Below are 21,006 nucleotides of genomic sequence, written 5' to 3' on the forward strand. Positions count from 1 at the left end.
AATGATGCAACTATCACATTCATTGTCTCATATGGCCTTCCAGTGTGGTTATTCAGGGTTATTATAAGACTTACGTTTTAGACCACTGCGGCTACCATAGCCTCTTACGGATGGGCTATATGTTTGATTTCAACAAAGGACAAACAATCAGAGGAATAGTGTTTTCCCAAACCAATGAGCACGGGATAATTTTTTTAATTATTATTTCATATTTATTGTGCTTGTTCAAAGACGGCAGCATGACACGCGTGTGAAGGAAGTGTAGTGATAGACTGCCAAGCCTGATCACTTCCACCTGCCTGGGCCAGCAGTTTATTTTCTGTTTTCTGGCTGCTCTGCCTGAATAAGGGGCAGCCTGAGGCGCCCTCAGAATTCCCAGTTCCAGCGCCACCCCCTCCACGGGTTGGCAGCTCCGGTGGTGGTGGCGATAAACCCAAGGACAAATGGAGCAATTTCGACCCAACAGGGCCAGAGCGAGCGACCCAGGCGGTAAAGAAACTCGACAAGTCTAGTAAGTGTCTTGCATGATAACTAGATTATATAGGACTGTGTAACTAGTAGCTAACTAGAGACATATTGGTAATCATTAAAGAAAGAGCGATGCACCCGCAGCAGTGATGCTGATGCAACACCGGCCGGTGTTTTTACATAGATAACAGTGGAAACTAGCTAGGAGATTACGCTATCTAGTTAATTAGTCTTCATGACAGCTATCAGTAGGACAACACTATAGTAAACGAGAATGACATGTATCACATTGAACGTTGTGCTGCACATTTTCATTCATGTTGGAAGTTGATCGAGAGTGCATTCAAGGTGAAAGGTGCAAAGGGTATTCCTTCATACAGTTCAGTTTGCCAGATAGTTCTAGTTACATTACATTTTGTATACCTTAATTCAGTCAGTTTAAAACCTTGTATTACATTATTTTCCAGAACATTAAGTAGATTTTTCTGGAACTTCTAATTAGTTTGAATATAGTCTACTGTCATTAAATTAAATGTATGTCTCTTGAAGACCGAAATCAAGATACTGTTGCACTAAACAAGGCACATGCAGAGTAATGTGTTGGACACCAAATACATTATACTATTAATCCAAGGAAGAGGTATGGGGCAGCTGAAGGGGGATCAGCTGTGTATTCAAGGGGAGGAGAGAAGGAAAACTGTCAGCGAGGAGACCAAGCAGCATCAATCGGTGAGAGAGCTGGTACTGAGAGGGTTTAGTGATACTGCAGAAAGGGTGATTGTGCAGTAGTATTCATTGTACTGCAGAGTATGGAGTCAATGATGGGCTCATAGCATGGATCATAATGCAGAGGTATGGGTAAACTGTAGAAGCAAGCATTTGCTTTGTAGTTGTTAGATGTCTTTGAGTTTGTAGAGAGTACAATTGTGTCGGTAAGTTTAGAGCTTGAAATTGTTTGCACAATTAGCTTTAATTCTGAAACAGGCTACAATGAGAGCTGGAGAGGAGCTTACATATAGGGGTTACATATCTGTCCACCAGAGGGCGACTAACATGTTACTATGGTTACCGTCTCCTCATATCCCTTTACAGAGAGCACAGTTCAAAGACAGACTTGCCAGACAGAGGTATGACGATCAACTCAAGCAACAGGTAAGACCAACTGCCATTAGCTGCAATATCTACTCAGTCCTGTTTAGGCTAGAAAGAAGTGAAAATGCTGTGTCCACCTGACTGAGTGTCGCCTCTCTTCTGTGTCCTCAGCAAGCCCTGAATGAGGACAACCTTCGCAAACAGGAGGACTCTGTGCTTAAACAGGAGGCTATGAGGAAATGTACTTACCCCGTATAATACAGTCACACAGCCTCCAGGAATATGGTTCTGCTTCAATTTTCACTGGTCATTTTAGCCATATGGGGTCTGGCAATCACAAAATGTGTAAGGGATGATCAATGAGGGGGTATGTGTTCTATAGAGAAATAATGCACGCTCTAGAATGTCCTTCAAGCCAATAAGAAACGAGTATTCAACAATGCTATGGTATAATGATATTATATCCACTGATTTACCCGCTCCACATAGCAACAATCGAGCACGAGATGCAGCTGAGGCACAAGAAGGAGCTGCTACGTGTAGAGGCAGAGTCTAAAGCACGTGCATGTGTTGAACGGGAAAACGCAGACCTCATCCGCGAGCAGATCCACTTCAAGGCAGCAGAGCACAGACTGTACGGTGAGACAGACTTAGTGTATTACATTACAGACCATACAGAAAGATACTATATTGGATACCTGACTGTCTTTGTATATTTCTGTCATTTCAGGACTGCAGGTGCTGTGTTTGGGGAAGGATTCCAGGCCTTTGTGTCAGACTGGGATAAAGTCACAGCTACGGTGAGACCTGCCTTCCACTCTACTTCCTCATTTATGTTCATTAATATGCAAACTCCCAATGACTCCTAAATAAGTACCTGATATCTTAAAGGTTTATTTATATCTGATCTAAGCTGCTGTTGGAGTGTCTCTAAATGTAGTGTATTTGTTCCCTCACACCACTAGGTGGCAGGACTGACCCTGCTGGCTGTGGGTGTATATTCTGCCCGGAACGCCACAGCTGTGGCAGGGCGCTACATTGAGGCCCGGCTCGGTGAGGCCCGGCTCGGTGAGGCCTCATTGGTCAGAGAGACGTCTCGCATCGCTGTGGCGGAGGCAATCAAGCACCCCACCAAGATAGAGCGGCCCTGCTGTGCATTGTAGAAGTCCTGTGTCTGATGCTTTTTGTGTTTATTTTTACATTTTTTATTGCAAGTAAATTAAGTTAGCTAAACACTTATGTAGAAGTACTATGAAGTGATGGTGAGGTACATTTTCTTATTTTTCCTCTCTTATAGATTTCAAAGCGCCTGACAAGCAAACCTCGGGATGCCCTGGAGGGAGTAGTGCTCAGTGTGAGTACCAACACTCAGCACACACCTGAGCACCAGAGAGTCATACCTTATACAGTCTCAACACAACTATACCTGGGAGATATTATACCCAGCACATGTATTAAAGAGACATTAATAGAGAATGCTGTGTACACATCTTGTGTAGAGTGAATATATGTTTTTGCAGCCCTGCTTTGAGACAAAATGTTGATCTCCCTGATATGAATGATTCCCTCCACTCCCCACAGCCTAACTTAGAAGAGTGTGTACGTGACATCGCCATAGCAACTAGAAACACACGGCAGAACAGTGGGCTCTACAGGAACATCCTCATGTACGGCCCCCCAGGTAATGGAAAGACCCTCTTCACTAAGGTAGGCCCCTTACAGAATCACCTTGACTTTGACAAGAGGTGTTATGTTGGTAACTGTCTCTCTGTGGTTTGAGTAGAAGCTAGCCGTGCACTCTGGGATGGACTATGCCATCATGACGGGTGGCGATGTGGCGCCCCTGGGCCGTGAGGGCATCACCGCCATGCACAAAGTCTTTGACTGGGCCAACACCAGTCGCCGTGGGTATGCTACCCTCACTTGCAGTGCTATCATACTATTGATAGAACTTAATGTAAATGTAACCATGATATAACCATGTAACGTAAGTATCTACATAATATACATTTTAACTTGCCATAAACAGACATGCACTTGAAATTATATACAGAGAACGAATTAAGACCAGTGCAGCTCTGCTAATGCCATCCTGTGTCCTGTCTGACACAGCCTGTTGCTGTTTGTTGATGAAGCCGATTGCATTCCTTTGCAAGAGATCTACCGTAAGTGTGTTGTGTACAACCTGGGATCAAATACATATGTATTTGAGTATCTGGTATTTAAAATACCTTTTTCTGTGTGTTTGAGTATTTTAAAATACACAGGCCAAAACAATAACTTTTATTAGAGTATTTGAATGGTTATTTGTAAAAAATAAAATTAGTACTCTACCAAATTGTATTTGAGAGTATTTTCAAATATCTGGATTAAATGCATTTTCAAATATTTCTTTTTTATTTTCAAATACTTTCTAAGTGTATTTCCAAATAAAGTAAAATATTCAACTACTTGCCTTTTCAAATATAAGATATCTGAGTACTTACTTCAAATGTGTGAAAGTAATTGAGCTATTTCAAATACGATTTGAACCCAGGTATTTGTACCTTCCTGTATTGAAATGATAGCAAAACCAAAACAATGATCTTGTTGAAATATTGGAAAATAAAATTCAAGGTTTGTGTATTTTTGTTTGCAGGAGAAGATCAGAACAACTTTGAACACATTCCTGGACCGCACTGGAGAGCAGAGCAACAAGTCAGTCCGCGTTCACGCTAAATTCACCATATCTATGCCCAACACCCTGAATTCTGATGTACAAACTTCCTCAAATACCACAGCATTCTAACCCTAGTAGCCCACTGGTGTGTTATCTTCCTCCAGGTTCATGATGCTGGCTAGTATGGTGCTGGCTAGTAACCAGCTGGAGCAGTTTGACTGGGCCATCAACGACCACATTGATGAGATAGTGAACTTTTCCCTGCCGGGTCCTGATGAGAGGCTGGTGTACTTTGACAGGTACGTGCTTGAGCCTGCCACAGAGGGGAGATGGTGAGTCATACAGCGTTACGCCCACACAGCACAGCAGCACAGGTTTAAATAGGGCACTCTCACAAGCACACACACACTGGGATGTATAATGGAACAAGTTCTAATGCCAAGTAATTAACTACTCCCAGACATACTTGGAGTCATCCACATTCCTTGACACACACACACACCTACCCACGCACACATGTGGACGGGCATTAACCTTTGAGTGCCTGGGTGGAAGGAGGCCCCTCTCTCTATTTTTCTTCAAAATAAGCTCTAGCTGTGGAGTGTCAGGAGCAGGTCTTTAAGAGCAGGTGTCCCAGCAGTAAGCAGCAGCAGGATCCCAGTCAGCCGTAGCCATGCTGAGTCACTAATTACAGTGGGGCTTTCAGGGCCTGAGAGGCAGAGGGGCAGGGGGAGATTTACACACCGGGCACAGGAAGCTGGACCAGGCTCAACAACACTCAGACAACCGAGCCAGCTGGTGGAAGGAGCTTGGACACTTAAGGAGTGGGTCCCCAGATAAGAGTCAGACAAGACCTCATAACGCAGACCTGTTTCCATTCTGCCAGACAGGATGTCATTCAGATCCGTATCTGTCTGTAATCCCTCTCTATGTCTCCATGTTCCTCTGTCTCTGTTTTTCCCTGCAGGAGAATGAAGCTGGCTCAATTTGACTATGGTCAGAAGTGCTCAGACATCGCTGAGCGGGGCAGAGGGCATGTCGGGCAAAGAGATCTCTAAACTGGGCGTGGCCTGGCAGGTATGTGATGCGTTTCCTTTAGAGGTTCATAGGTCAATGCTTTTTGAAACGATAACAACCAGAATTATCCAATTACGCCAATTTGACATAAATTATTTGTTGTTAGGAGAGCCTGTGTAGAGGGTCATAGATAGATGAAAGGTTAGGGATGGCCACAGCAGGCAATTCTGACCCAAGTTGATTTGGTTACCAAAGAAGTCCAGACCCATTTATTCTCCCAACTATTTATAGAAGCAGAGCTGGGAAGTGGATCACTATGTATGTCACTGTTACTCCCCTTCTGCTGTGTCATGTTCATCTCTCCTGTGAGACTCATTCTGTGGACAAGAACTGTAATGATAAAATCTTTTATTTAGATTTAATGTAATAATTAATGTATTCTATGTCCTCCTGTAGGCGGCAGCATACTCCTCAGAGGATGGTGTCCTAACGGAGCCCATGATTGATGCTCGGGTGGACGACGCCGTGCGGCAGCACCTCCAGAAGATGGACTGGCTGCACGGGGAGGCTGGGGCCACGAGCACAGCCTCTCACAGCACTGGACCAGTAGACAGCAGCAATATAGGCTCTACTTCTATGGGAGCCACCACAGCCTCATGAGTACTCAACCCGGTCCTGGAGATGGACAGCAGACCGGAGACCCCTGTCAAGTGGGAGGAGCTGAAATTGGAGGTGCCTCTACCTGTAGAATCAGCCCCACCTTCCTCAGACAGTATCACCCTGCCTGCGGAGGAGGGGACTTTCCCGGCCAAAGGGGAGGGTGTCGAAGCAGTGGTAACACCTGGGGGGGTAGAGGGTGTAGCCCAAACTGATGAAGCCCCTAGCAGTGAGGGTGGGACAGAAACTCCTCCCAAGGATAGGACTCCAGTTTAACATTAGGGGAAGGAAGAAAGAGGGTTGCTTTTTGGGATTAATGGGTTTACAGGAGGACTCCTCCTGACTGTCTGTATACGTCTGTCTGTCTGACTGAAAGAGATGGGGGAGGAGGGATGGAGGCACTAACAGATCATGAAACAATCCTGGAGAGGTTGGAGAGCTGTGATAATATATGATTTGTATAAAAAGTATACTTTATATGGAAACACTGTCTATTGATGTTGATGTTGATGTGGACTGTAAGAGATGATACTCTATTATTCAGATGGTGTGGATGAAAATAATCCAGGTTTCTTACAATGGCTGCACCTATGTTAATAATTGTAAAAATCATGTGACCAACAGATGGTGATGAACTATATCTTGAACCTGTGTAATGACACACCAGGACTCTGTCACTGTTAACCTCCAGTGGTCCATTTTAATGAAACAACCATTTAATTTTTACAACACCGATGTCTGCACAGAGAGATGGGGGTGGGCTGGGGAGGTGCAGGGAAGTGAAAGGGTGCTACATCCTGCTCCCTAGAGACTAATTCATAAGGGAGGAACACTCAGGATCCCAATGGGTTACAGTCCTCATACAGTGTCACTCTTCAATGCCATGACAAGAGCATGTTGCACCTGTGATATGAGTTAATACACCACAGGCAGTCCCTTTCAAAGCTACTATTATGGAGGCACTCTACAGCTGGCTGTTCAGTGTGAAGTATTTTGTCAACTATAAAGAGTTCTTGAGTGTAACCCTCCTTCTTGGAATTTCATCTCCAGGTTTCCATGGTGATGACCCTCTGGACCAAATATCAAATAAAACCTTTAATAACCCCTTAACAACACACACATACACAACAGTGCCATTCCTAATGGCTCTTTAATGTTGGCACACTGCATATACTGTACACACCACACAGTTAGATGAGCAGGCAGCATTTATGTTCTCTTCCACACCCCAAATAATGTGTAATTACTGACATCAATAACCAAGAAAGAAATGACACCCACCCACGAAAAATACATTCCCTAGGCCCCTTTCAGTACAGCTTTCACATGCCAGGTTTTTAAAATAGACAAAGTACTACCAATACACAAATCCCTCTCAAAATTTGACCACCCTCAAGCAAAATAAATATTTTTATTTCAAAATGGGCATATTCAGGCAAAATAAACAAACTGTTCTACAAACGGACAAACCCCAAGCAAAACATACACCCTATCCCCCCACTTCTAGCAAAATTCACATTCTAAAACCAAATATATATATACTATTTTGAAAAACTGACACGCTTTTATCAAATTGCTAACCCCACTACTAACTGGACCCTCCATTACCTACATCCTTTTACATGAAATCATTTCCAGTCAAGAAAAATATGGACGGTGAGGAGTTTTGCACTGTGTGTGAAGGCCATTGGGCCAGTTAAAGTGTTCTATCCAGTGGCAATAAGAAACAGTATGGTTTGAAGGGTATATCTTGAATAGTCTTTGTTTAGCTGCCCTTGTGTCTGGTTGATCAGTTGTCAGCAGGTCTCAGTCTATGGTCTCAGCCAGTCCAATGATCTCAGAGGTGGCGTGGGCTGGGGTGTCCGTTGTGGTACAGCTTCTGCTTAATGTGCACCATGTTCCCACTTGAGTCCTCTAGCTTTCTCATGTGCACCCTTCTCCCCAGGTTACAGAAGCGGGGAACCCATGACCAGGAGAACGCATCTGGACACAGTAAAGGAAAAAAGATGTGGGTTGGGGAAGATTAAGGATGTGTCCTCCAGTTAGTTTATGTGTGAGTGTGCATGCATCTTTTTCACTTGCTGGCTCTGGGATTCAAGATAGCCACCTCTCGGTTACTGGTGAGAGGGGAGATTGAGAGAAGACGAGACCACTCCACCAAACTACTAAAGCCCACAGACTTTTCACAGGATAGACAGAATTAAATAACATGAATTTAATTGGTGAGATGGAAGGGAGAGATAAATACTGAATTTTAAGCGAGGGAGAGGGATTACAAATCTATATAGAGAGAGGAGAAAGAAATCACAAGACACTGAAACTTTGCAGTAAGTCTACTCTATACTCACAGTTTTAAAACCACAGACACTCAAATAAACGCTGTGTGTGTGTGTGCATTAGAGGAAAGATCAATTTGAAAAGTCATGAAGCTATACATGACTAATTTCTACACCAACCAACTCCATCACTTCATACACGGCAAGCAGCTCTGGCTGGGAATTATACTAATCCCACAACTGGATAGAGAAATATGGAAAAACTGTGACTAGACTAAAGGGGAAGAATGTATGATGACTTTATCAGTGCCAACAGTTTAATGTAGAAATCTGAGGAGGGGGGGGGGGCTCCCACTGTCATATATAAGCCTGAAAAACACTGATCCAAAATGAATTTTAGGAAATCAAAAGAGAAACAGCAGCAAGCTGGGGAATATTGTGATAAAGTGGGTCGATGGCTGAGTCACACTTATAAAAAGTCATTGAACCATAGACAGGTTTACACACTGTACTGTAGTCTCCGGAACAGAGGCTGCTCACGATACTGCAATTTTCATCAAACAAGGCTAATTAAAAGTTGAGACATCACACCTTTGCACCTTTAGACATTTGTTCTCCTATACATTCCCTCACTTATCCAAAGAACATCCTATTTTTACCCCCACCCCATGAATAAAAAATCTATATTCCTTACTAACTTTCTACTGCTGCTATTTTTGAAACTCAAAGCTGTGCCAGGCTTTTGAGACCAGCTCCCCATACATTGTCTCTCTGCCTCTCGGAGCCGGCCTGTGGTTGTGTGTCCCCCTGCTGACTCACCATGGTGCTGTTTGGCCCTCCAACGTCTGAGGGCAGCGTGCAGCGCCCCATCCAGGCACAGCAGCAGCCAGCTGAGGAGGAAGCCCAGTAGCAGTCCCAACATCAGGTCCAGCTCCTGCTTGGTCACACTGTCACTCACAAAGTAGTTCTCTGCAGAGTCCACCAGAGACTGGTCCCCATCATACGGGATCACATAGTGTACATGGTGCCTGAAGCCCAGAGGGAGGTGACAGAGGGAGGCGGGGAGGTGAGGAGACAAGGAGAAGAGAGAAGGGAGCAGGACACGTGGAGCGGGGAGGGAGGAAAAGGGGAGGGAGTAGAGCGAGAGAAGAGAGGAGGGACAGGAGGATGGGGGGGGGGGGAGTAAAAAGTGCATTGAGGAAGATACAATGACATAAGGGAGTAATTAAATCTACCATACAAAGACTGTATATGGTTAGGCTATGTGTGGTTCTATGTACTTTGCTATAGTGCTGTGTGTGGGTGAGTGGGATGGTTGGATGGATGGATGGGGTTGGGTGGGCGTGCTGCTGTCAGCCCCATCATTGAGCGGTGAACAGCTGCAGCTGGAGGGCAGCACAGGAAACGCATCACTAACAGCTGGCCTCACTGCCCCATGGGAGGTGGGAGGTGGGGCATGGGGGGTGCATGTGGACCAGCCCCCTCTACCACTGGGCTGCAGGAATCACCTCCAATAGAGAGAAACCATAGTAGCAAGAAGAGTGTTGACGTGGGCAACCACTGGACAAAAACAATTACAATGTGATGACGTTGAATCAACATGGAAAACTGATTGGAATTTAGTATTTTTTTCACCCAACTTTTAACCTAAATCCAATGACGTGAATGTTGAATTCTCGTTAGTTGACAAGTCAAACAAAAACTAGACAGTAAAACTGTTTCTGTCCCCAGTGGCCAGAGATTTGCAAGGGAGAAAGGTACTGTATGTGCCAACAAAAAAAGGAGGATGTGGAGAGCACAAACAAACAAGTCAATCAATATAGTATAATATCAATTAATCAATCAATGTGCATGAGAAAGCAGAGATACTAAAACAAACTTTTCTTAAAATCAACATGCAACAAAGCATGCTGGAATATATAATAATGAGGCAACTCCCACATCTTTTTCTATCTGAGTGAGTAAACGGAAACCTTAGGAGTTGATGGAAAACTTGACAAGTGACGTGTTTTAATAAACTAATTAGGCACATTTTGGCAGTCTTGTTACAAAAGTTTGAACAGAAATGAAATGGTTCATTGGATCAGTCTAAAACTTTGCACATACACTAATGCCATCTAGTTGCCAAAATCTAAATTGCACCTGGGCTGGAATTAATACATTATGGCCTTTCAAACCTGATGGTACAAAATTCAAAAGGCACTCACATCTGAGCAATCTTATTTGCAGGTGCATGGCAAGGATTGAACAAGATGTAGGGAAAAGGAAACCGCACACTGCTCTTGATAGTATCACTGATCTTTAATAAGATTACGTATAGGCCACACGGCCTTCGTCAGAGCTTTGTTGATTTTTTAAATTTGCACCCTTATGTAGACCTGGCCCCACCCACATCCGTTCTACACATCGAAGGGGGTTGGAGGCAAAGGAAAAACAAATAAGTGCTACCAAATACAACAATATGCATTTCATAAATATTACAAAAGTGTATAAATAAGGCGTATTGAACACGTCTGTAAAATCTCAATGAGGACATAGTAAGTTTTCATTAGTCACTGGGTACATCGTACGAAAAACGTCAGAATAATCTACAAGAGACACATATGTCATGTTCAAATTCACAACATAACATACATAGGCATTTCATGGGGGGGGGGGGGACCATGTTATGTCCTTAGTAATGTGGACGCCAAGGAACTTGGAGTTCTCGACCCGTTCCAGAACAGCCCAGTCCCCTCTTTCTCCTATAGTCCACAATCAGCTCCTTGGTCTTACTAACGTTGAGGGACAGGTTGTTGTCTTGGCACCACACTGCTAAGTCGCTGACCTCCTCCCTTTAGGCTGACTCATCGCCGTCGGTGATCAGGCCTACCACCATCGTCTCGTCAGAAAATCTTGATGGCGTTGGAGTCGTGTGTGGCCACGCAGTCGTGGGTGAACAGGGAGTACAAGAGGGGACTAAGCACACACACCTGAGGGGCCCCTGTGTTGAGGGTCAGCGTGGTGGAGGTGTTATTGCGTACCCTCACCACCTGGCAGCAGCCGTCAGGAAGTCCAAGATCCAGGTGCAGAGGGAAGGGTTCAGTCCCAGGGTTCCTTGCTTGGTGATGAGTTTGGAGGGGACTATGGTGTTGAACGCTGAGCTGTAGTTTATGAACAGCATTCTCACATAGTTATTTCCCCTCTTGTCCAGTTGGAAGAGGGTAGTGTGAAGTGCAATTGAGATTGTGTCATCTTTGGATCTGTTGGGGCAGTACACAAATTGGAGTGGGTCTAGGGTGTCTGGGATGATGGTATTGATGTGTGACATGACCAGCCTTTCAAAGCACTTCATAAGTACAGATGTGAGTGCTACAGGGCGATAGTCATTTAGGCAGGTTACATTGGAGCTCATGGGAGCAGTGGTGGTCAGTTTGAAACATGTTGGGATTACAGACAAGGATAGATTGAACATGTCTGTAAAGACACTTGCCAGCTGTTCTGTGCATGCTTTGAGAACATGCCCTGGTATTCAGTCTGGCTCGGAGGTCTTGTGATTGTTAGCCTATTTAAACATTTTGCTCACATCGGCCACGAAGAGCGAAGTCACACAGGCATCTGGATAAACTGGCTTTTTTCCAGAAAAACAAAAGCCATGTAGCTCGATTGGGAGTTCTGCATGGCTGGGGAACTCATGGCTGGGATTCCCTTGGTAATCCGTTATTGTCTGCAAACCCTGCCACGTACGATGAGCATCTGAGCGGGTGTAATAGGATTCCACCTTCCTCCTACATTGTTTTTTCTCATGTTTGATGTCTCATCGGATGTCGTAGCAGGCTTTCTTGTACGCGTCCATGTCCGTTTCCCATCCCTAGCCTTTAGCCCAGCGCGGATATTGCTTGTAATCCATGGTTTTTGGTTTGGATACGTTCTTATAGTTACTGTGTATAGTATGTATAGTATACAATCAATATAGTATGTATAGTATACAATCAATATAGTATAAGATCAATTAATCAATCAATGTACATGAGAAAACAGAGATATTAAAACTATTCTAACTATTCTTAAAATCAACCTGAAACAAAGCATGCTGGGAAATATAATAATAATAATGAAGCCACTCCCACATCTTTTTTTCTATCTGAGAAAGTAAACAGAAATTAACTCAACCCAGTTGAGTAACAAAACACCACGCGATTGTAAAGATTTATTGAATTAAATGTCCTGTTCAGTTGTGCTGAAATATGGGTAAGGTGACAGATACAGTGTGCAGGTGATAGTGCACTGTTTATGGTGGATGGTCCATCAACATTTTGTTGTTATTTATAAACAAAGAATGTTGACAGTTCTGTTTATGTCGACTCACCTCAGAGATCACTGGTGAACTAGTGATGTAAAGCATCTGCAATAATGCATTATCTGCATGTAGCCTACAGCATCTCCTATCACTTTTATCATCTCATTACAGACTGTACATCAACGATGTATGAAACCGCTGTTGAACTATGTTGAACTATGCTCTTGTACATGATGGAAATGACCAGGTCTACATTCCCAGTGTGACATGTCACTTAATGAATGGTACCCAAACTAGTTGCACTGATTCTATCTTGCACTGACCCTACACACACTCACTAGACTATATACTGTATACAAACCATATACACACTCACACACATTACATTGACATTCCCACACAAAACCCACACACATTCACATACACTGCATACGCATACGCACACACACATAACACGCACATGCAGACCGACACAACACAAGCACACATACATACACACACTTTTACACCCATAATTTGCTGCTGCTGCTCTGGTATTTAGGTTACTCTTATTATTATCTATCACTTTACCTTGTCTTTATGTACATATCTACCTCAAATACCTCTGGTACTAATCTGGTACTGATCTGGTACTGGTACTGCCTGTACATAGCTCCATTCCTGTGTATTTTATTTTATTCCTCTTGTGTTACTATTTTATTTGTTATCTTTAAACTCTGCATTGTTGGGAAGGGCTCCTAAGCAAGCATTTCACGGTAAAGTCCAGATCAGTTCTATTCGGCACCTATGACAAAAATACATTTATTTTGAGATAAATAACTTACATTTTCTAAACTAAACCAATCTGTCACTTGGATTTATTGCACCCATTACTGAGATGGTTGTTCCAGTTTAGATATTTTAGGTAGTCGTGTTTGTTTAGTCCTTCACCATAGCAGTCATTCTGAGTGCAGGTTGTGGGTGATAAAATAGTACAATTCTTGGGTATCCTCCCTCTGGCTGGATTCCGATAGGAATTACTAATCACTTCGCAAACCAGCATATTGTGTCTTGCAGGTCTGATGTGGCTCATGAGACAGGATTTTCAAACCACAATGTCAATAACTAGGTCATAACTAAAGGTTTTATGGGATTAAATGTATAATTTGTCTTCATAAATGGTTTACTTTTCATTTGAACACATTCACATAGACAGTCACCAGGTGAACGCTTCAGGAATATAAGTGATTGAATGCAACAACCATGCCTCTGTCACTAGCAAATAGAGTCATTGGTGGGTATCTCTCACATTCACTTGAAAGGCATGCTGGGAAGAATGCAAATATGACTTTACCCTACAGTGTTAAAATAATACCCCCAGTGTTAAGTGTTTAAAACCCTTAACGCCCTGTGCTGAATACACGTGTTCATGTGTTTAAAAGGGTTACAGCGAATGATGCGTTTAAAAAGTGTTACAGAAATGGGTTTAGTTAAGTGCTCAGATCCTAAACACTTGGTTTTACAGTGTAGTTTTAAACAAACTGTTTATGTATGCTCTTGTTTTGCATAACATTAAATCACATTATTTTGGAAAGTTTGTTTTACCTTCCACAGTTGCAATGGCAGACGTGATCCTCCCCTCGTAAATGTGGTAAAATATAGTTGTGAAAGCGGTCCAGTAGCGCGTTCATGTCCGTTAGACACGCTATAGCCTGAAAAGAACCCCTGAAGTCAACTGGGACAAAACCAGCCGCATTCCCATAACAGCATATGTTGCCCGAGTTCTCAGGTAGATGACACACAAAAATGTAAATTCAAAAAAGAATTAAGTGTAGTTACTCCAGAAAACAATGTTTTCCTTGACAGTTTAGTGATTGTTTCGCCTCATGTAGGCCACGTTGATGACTAGGTCGTTTGAAATATCCATTTGACAGCTTTGAACAGATTCAATTGTTACACATAAGGGAGTGTGGGGAATGAGGATAACGGTGTTCTTCTTACCATCACAAATAAATCCCCCAAAATCATTAAGATCGTGGCGGTTGTGCACTATTGAATCAAAACTTCCAGTTGTTTGCTTTCCCTCCAGAACTATCCTGTGATACCTGTGCCAAAAACAACACCCTGAAGTGAAGGCGCTCATGGATGCAGCATCAGTGTCCAACTACCCATCATTGCATCGTCTATCCAATGTTCCTTTCTCCGCGACATGAGGAGATGAGGACCAGTCTCATTTTCGCTCCCTTTTGAAAAGCACTCTGTGCACCAGCGAAGATGGTTAATCGATGTGCGTGCAACGGGGAGGCGTGGTGTGAAAGCTGTAGCGTATGTCAGAAAAATTATTGTTAGGCTATTCCAGAGCACGACAACACAGTTGATATCAGGACGAAGTCGCGATCCATCCGTTGCTGTGATGCCAGCCACTGCACATTTCCTGGTGTAGCCTATTTACCTGGACGCATCCACTAACATTAGGCAAGGAATCATCGATTCGTGTTTTCTTCTCCAATCAAGTCGTTTTCCGTGTTAGCTCCCTCTAGCAGGTGTTTGTTCATTGTCAGGCTATCTATAATTTCTCATAGTCCGACAGGATAGGCTACTTTGGCCCAACTGAAAGAGCCTCCCACTGTGCATTCCAGTTGATAATAGCGGAGGCATTTTTGGACTCCTTCAGAGAAACAAATTATAGGCTGAATCAATTTCCACCCCATATTTGCCCCCAAAAGCTCAGTAGGTCCGCCTATTCATATGTCAAGATTTTGGTTTATAATAACATGCTTCAACATAAATTAACAACGAATTAACATAACTGGTATGCATACTCTCTCTCTGACAATCAGCAGTTTAAATATGTATTCTGCACCATTCTGTTGGGCTGGGCTTCGTTTGTGACAACACATTCACTTTATTGCCGACGTCTCTCAGGGAAAAGCAAACAAGAAGAAGATGAATTGGGCCTGAGTGGATTGGGGCCCCGGGAATGCCAGCCCTGTGCCGGCCATGGTTAATAATAGGCTTTTTCTTAACGTTGTCCTGACTCTCTAACCTGCATGGAACCAGTGTCTCCTTATAAGGTCGTACACATAAACAATTCAGCACCATGGACAGCGCCGCGAAGCGTGCCAGCTAACGATATAGCACCATGAACAGCACCATGACGAGCGTAGGCCTACACCAGTCACCTGAAATCTAAAATGTCACAGAATTTTGCCTTATTATATTGCCATGACAAACCAAACCACCCTGGTCTTATAGGCCTATTGTGAGGCAAGGACAAGGTCATTTATCCATTTGTGTCACTAGAGATGACAGGGGGAGGTTAGGATATGGGAATGTCACTTCAACCCTAGTTCGGTCTCCGGTGATTTTCTTTTTGCATTACCCATAAATCAGTGACCTTGCAGCCCTGCCATCCTTTCCTCTTCTCTCCCAGTATGAACAAACTGCAGCATCAGTCAAATAATATTCTCTGACATTATAGTCCATGTGCAACTCAAGGTGGGCCAGGCTACTGTGTTCCTGCCATTCAATTGTTTCTGTGCACCGAATATAACAACTGTATTGCTCATCATTAGTCAGTGAAATTGGAGTAAGCTCAGGACTGAACATTTTTATTGGGCATGCTGTTAATCCCATGGGTAACTGCATAAAAAGTCCTGGGATAAAACACATATTTGAAATGGTATATACAGTATCATGTTGCCATGGACATGAGCATCAGCAGATGGAAGAGGACATTTTTTGCCATCCTTATGAATGCTGTCATTGGGCTATAGAACCTTTACACGGTACATTTGTTAATTAAAATCTTCCATCTGCATGCAGAGTGGTGTATCCAGGATCTGTGCAATGCACAAAAAATAAGTCAATTCATCAAGTTTTTCTAGAGATGTTTGTTCATTTAATGGATTCATATGTACATACAGAAATATTCAGGCACTCTGGACTGAACTCTCAGCTTGCAAATAATTAAAATATTTTCATTCTTTTCAGTTTTCAAAAGAAAAAAAATATGACACCCTGAAAAGGTAGCAGATCTGAGTTTTTAAACATGAATCAAAACATAATGGAAACGAGGGCAAAAGAGAACCTTGTGGTCTCTATTTGGTTCATTATCCCCCTATATTGATGAATTCCTAATTAACTACTGGTATACACACACACATTCATGCCTAACCAGTCTCAACTCTATCCCATCCGTGGCAACAATACTACTCTCCACCATCGAGAGTAAATGTGACAAATCATACTTCATAAAAACAATATCTATTCATCATTCTTAAAAATGAATTAAATTCATTGTTGCGCAGCAATCAGCATCCCTGTGCAAGACTTAGAAAAACATCCTCCTTTAGAGGTAGAGGAGGACGTGTTTGAAAAAAAAGGGGCATTTCTCTTTGTGGGAAGGCGTGTCAGTGGTTTCACTGTAGGATGGGGGAGGACCTTGCGCCCACCTTGGCCCTGAGGAGGAAAGGCAGAGCAGGAGGGATGAGCCTGCCTACTTGAGCGCATTCATCCCTGTCCCCTCAGCCCTGACCAACAGCAGAGGGTGTGTGTGTGAAAGGTCATCAGTAAGTGTATATGGAAGTATGCATGAGTTTGTGTATAAACGTGCATGTTTGGTCAGGGGGCGTATGATATTGCAGATTTGGTAGCATGGGCATCAGTAGAAGCAGACAGTGTGGAGGAAAGGCCTGTTGCTCTTGTCCTCAAACTCCTGCAGCAGCTCGTCCATCTCGTTTTCCATATCATCCGTGTGCTGGATCTGAGAGAGGGAAGGGATGGTCAGACATACAACACCTGCTACATGGGTCAAGGCAAGACATCCATACACTTTAGGGCTCAGTGTAATAGAATTACAGTGACATACCACTTACTCATACAACATTTAAGCATGTATTTATCGCCAATATAATTTGCACACCTACATTCCAAATCATTATGGTCAGACACACCATGTATCTTGCAGAAACACATATCCCACTGTAGCAACAACTTGACACTATGTACCCATACTACCATATATCCATGCTATGACAATGTAACAGTGTAATCCTGTGATAATGGTTGCTGGTGGCCAGGCAGGCAGAGACACTCACACACTGACACAGCTCACAGATGAGGAAAGCCCCCAGTGTGGCCTCCTCGTGGTTGTCCTGGATGTCCACGTTGATGACGTGAACCGGCGTGAAAGTCTCCTGCTCCCGAGAGCTCAGGTCTGAGTGGGAGAAATTGGGGAGAATAGTGATCGTTGATTAACATGAATCCAGAGTGACCTAGCCCGAGACTAACTTTATTTGAAGCGTATTCACTATTCCTAATTGATATTTCACAACTTGACATGAGAAGCCCCCAACCCCCCCTTCTGTCCCAGGTCCCTTCTCACCCTCTAGCACTTGGTCGTAGACCCTCTCCTCACAGGTGATGACCAGGTCAAACTGGTCCTTACAGCTCTGGAAGCGTTCCGGTCGGGACTTGATCCGCTTGTTGCGGTCCAGCATGTGCAGGATTCCATTCTGTGTGTATCTGAGGTGCTCAGGGTCAAGGAACACAGCAAGACGAAAGACCAACACACAAGACCTCAAACATATGAAACTTATTAAGGTGTCAGTCAGTCACTGTGAATACTCAAGACACAATGCCCCCTAGAGGCAAAAACTCACTCAAAATGTATTTGATCTTTGGAAGCTTCTAATAAATGTAACTAATAACATTTATTGTAACTGGCCTCAAATAACTTGAACTACCAGTGCAATATTTTAGGAAGTCACCTACCCAATCTACACAATTTAAATTGAAAAAAAATGCTATTTTTTAGAGCAAAAACCGAGATGAATAGTCAAGAAAATATTACAGAAATTATCTCCAATCCTTGCCTGCATTGCAAGGATAAGGTCCCACTCTTGTATACTCCCAAATAGGGATTTGGCCAGTGAAAGGAGTGCTATGGCGTTCCCACTAACAATTAATATATAGCCCTTCTTTTTACGAGCATGCAGATATCTCCTTGCACAAAAATAAAGTTTTGTACATTTAAACATACCCACCCCAAAGCACCATGTACATACCCACCCCAACCCCACCATGTACTTCAGTAGATCTGAGAGGATTTAATAGGCATCTACAATATGGTAATCACTCCACCTTTTCACCGTAAGTGCTTAAACATATCTAATTTTCTTAGATCTTAGGTGTGAAGGGAGTAGGAGTCCATTTAAGGTTGGTCCATGTGGGTTTCAGAGTTGCCGTATGAATGTATGCCTATTCAAAGAAGTTGGCTCCAATGGCTAATTTATTTTCTGAAGAGCAAATGGTTGAGAGCCCTGTAGTGGGGGGAGGGGCTACAATTCTTTACATGTGAAAGCATTTACTGACACAGCACAGAAGGAAAGAATGTTCACATTCAAAAGTAGTGCCCTTGGCTAAAGAATATGTAGGATAAAAAAACTACACTGACAACTAGTTGGGTCAAATACATAGTGTTATACAAACCAGCCCTTCTCTTTTGTTTAAAGTCTACATCCAGGTCCTGATATGGAAAGACTGGCATATGTTCCCTAGAAGTGTTGGTTTCTTGGCCCCGAATCAACCTACCTGGTTATAGAGGGTAAATGGCTACTTGTTTACATGTTGAAACCTGCTGAAGGTAAAATATTCCAAGCGCACCACCATTGTTAAAAAAGAATTGTGACAGCATGTGAGACATCTCAAAAATAGATGTAATGGACTAGCCTGAGTGGCAGTCTGTATGTGCTATCATGTCAGCTTCTTGTCATTCTGTCATGCCAACGTTTGGATTAACAGGGGCAGCAATGGTGTTCGCAAGAGCACAAACAGATCTGAGATCAGGTTAGTGAAGGACACCCTTACCTACAAAATCTCCCAACAATAAACACTATGAAATACTTCCCTGTTCAATCACCCTTAACAATTTCATACTTCTAATTCTGTATATTTTTCTGTGAAGATAACTCACTGCAGAAAATAAACATGAAGAGGTAGGGCTGTGTTTATGTTGTGTCTGTGTGTGAATGCAAGAGTGCAGGGGATACAGCTCCTTGTCCTTGCGGACCAGGTCGTTGTACATCTGTTCATAAGTGGTTTTGAAGTCGTACACATTGGGCTTGTCCGGTGCAGGACCAGGTAGCTTCACATGGGACCCTGTCCCAAAAGAGCGAACTTCAAAGCCTCGCTTGCTGTATAAACAAAGAGAATGATGGGGGGAAACGGTTACTTACAGACCAGCACATGCAAGACAAAAAGCATAGACCACAGAAGGGGAAATTTGTGGATCAGTCACCATCAATAAAGTAATCTCATCTCAAGAGCCATATCACAGGCGTCATTCCCCAATAGGCAGGCTCTCCTTACCTTTCTCCCCACGCATGGAGATTTTTCAACTTTTATTTACTCAGTAAAATGACAAATTAGTCTAAGATACATTTGTTTAGTGTTAAGGCCAAACAAATCAAACGAAACGCGAACAAGCATTGCTTTGCGTACTCGAGAAAAGACTGGTCGCGAACGACAACGCCGTCAAAAGCTTCTTGCGCTACACATTAGAAAGCAAGTATATTTCTCTCGCGTCCAGGCAAAGCAACGCTCGATCGTGTTTGATTTGACCTTTACCCTACCTAAAAAAAAGTTTATACATTTTGAATGTAGAGGCTGCGTTTGATTTGACCTTTACCCTACCTAAAAAGTTTCTCAATTTTGAATGTAGAGGCTGTTGAGTGACAACTACTTTATGACGCTTTCATGGAATAATCCCGAAACTGAAAGTACGTTGTAGGTGATGCATGGCAGGTCTCCCTATTTTTTTTATATATATATATTTCACCATCTTTTTACAATTTCAGGTAGTTCACTGGTTGGTTGCCTAGTTATAGTCAGTTTGATCTAGCTACCTCCAGCTAGTGACTGACGGAGGCTATGCAGATGGCCACTGCACTGAACAAAAAATGCCCTACTTCCGGTATTCGTAACACCGGCGAAGAAAAATAAATTAGCTTTATCTCCATGTGTGCTACTGGGAACTAGTTGAGCTTGATACAAAAATAAATAAGTATACGTCTCTGTCGTGTAAATATGGAAGTTAGCCATTGTGTATTGTAATAAAATGCGTCGTTTGCCGGAAACAGGCTGCGGTCTGCGTAGTAAACCCATTGTGTCGAGGAGGGTGAGCTTTCAGCCAGGTAAAAGACCCAGGCCGATGAAAATCAAAGGTCCTTGCTTCTTGGCATGTCGTCGTTGTTTAGTTTTCTTCCAGTAATGTTACCTGAGGATGTTGTGCGCTTCCATGCTGCGGTTCTGGTTGCTCGAGCACACAACCGCCACGCGCAGCGGGTGGCTCGGCATTGCGAATGCTATTTTTCTGAAATAACTAGCAATCGAATGTTAAGTACAGCACACAACTAGTTAAAATGTGGTAGAAATGTAACTATTACAAAAAGACTGCTGGGAAGGCCTTTGATCTAGCTAACTAAGCAAATACAACGGGGTGTAAACGTTTCAAGGCGATGTTACAATCTTCTTTCTGTGAGCCTGTTAAAATGGCGGCGGGGACTTTTAACCAAGGT

The 21,006-nt window shown here is 43.2% G+C and overlaps 2 protein-coding genes and 1 pseudogene across 2 annotated transcripts; 1 reads left to right on the forward strand and 2 right to left on the reverse strand.

Moving 5' to 3' along the window:
- The first annotated feature begins 533 nt into the window (after positions 1 to 533).
- LOC109891093 (ATPase family AAA domain-containing protein 3-like) lies at positions 534 to 6,583 on the forward strand (annotated as a pseudogene).
- On the reverse strand, positions 6,566 to 15,016 carry LOC109891092 (transmembrane protein 240-like). The gene is made up of 3 exons (XM_031825160.1): positions 14,033 to 15,016; positions 8,989 to 9,197; positions 6,566 to 7,876 (listed from the first exon to the last, which is right to left on the reverse strand). Exons 1-3 carry the CDS (start codon positions 14,116 to 14,118, stop codon positions 7,731 to 7,733), a joined length of 441 nt encoding a protein of 146 aa, XP_031681020.1. The 5' UTR covers positions 14,119 to 15,016; the 3' UTR covers positions 6,566 to 7,730.
- A 1,289-nt stretch (positions 15,017 to 16,305) lies between these two features.
- On the reverse strand, positions 16,306 to 20,987 carry LOC109891094 (RNA polymerase II subunit A C-terminal domain phosphatase SSU72-like). Its single transcript, XM_020483395.2, has 5 exons — positions 20,706 to 20,987; positions 19,480 to 19,623; positions 17,814 to 17,953; positions 17,527 to 17,645; positions 16,306 to 17,192 (listed from the first exon to the last, which is right to left on the reverse strand). The coding sequence occupies exons 1-5, from the start codon at positions 20,783 to 20,785 to the stop codon at positions 17,091 to 17,093; spliced, it is 585 nt and encodes a 194-aa protein (XP_020338984.1). The 5' UTR covers positions 20,786 to 20,987; the 3' UTR covers positions 16,306 to 17,090.
- Positions 20,988 to 21,006: the final 19 nt, after the last annotated feature.

This window comes from Oncorhynchus kisutch, linkage group LG5, assembly GCF_002021735.2.
Source record: "Oncorhynchus kisutch isolate 150728-3 linkage group LG5, Okis_V2, whole genome shotgun sequence".
Lineage (NCBI taxonomy): Eukaryota > Metazoa > Chordata > Actinopteri > Salmoniformes > Salmonidae > Oncorhynchus > Oncorhynchus kisutch.

Bases quoted from the DNA above. Each gene is read 5' to 3' on its own strand.
- LOC109891092 (XM_031825160.1), bottom strand. From the start codon at position 14,118: ATGAACGCGCTACTGGACCGCTTTCACAACTATATTTTACCACATTTA. The intron at 9,198-14,032 runs GTAAAACAAACT...TCTGGGCTTCAG, and splicing joins TGCCATTGCAACTGTGGAAG to GCACCATGTACACTATGTGA. The intron at 7,877-8,988 runs GTGAGTCAGCAG...TACTGTGTCCAG, and splicing joins GAGGGCCAAACAGCACCATG to ATGCGTTCTCCTGGTCATGG.
- LOC109891094 (XM_020483395.2), bottom strand. From the start codon at position 20,785: ATGCCGAGCCACCCGCTGCGCGTGGCGGTTGTGTGCTCGAGCAACCAG. The intron at 19,624-20,705 runs GTAACATTACTG...TTGTTTATACAG, and splicing joins GAAGCGCACAACATCCTCAG to CAAGCGAGGCTTTGAAGTTC. The intron at 17,954-19,479 runs GTATCCCCTGCA...TGAGCACCTCAG, and splicing joins GTCCGCAAGGACAAGGAGCT to ATACACACAGAATGGAATCC.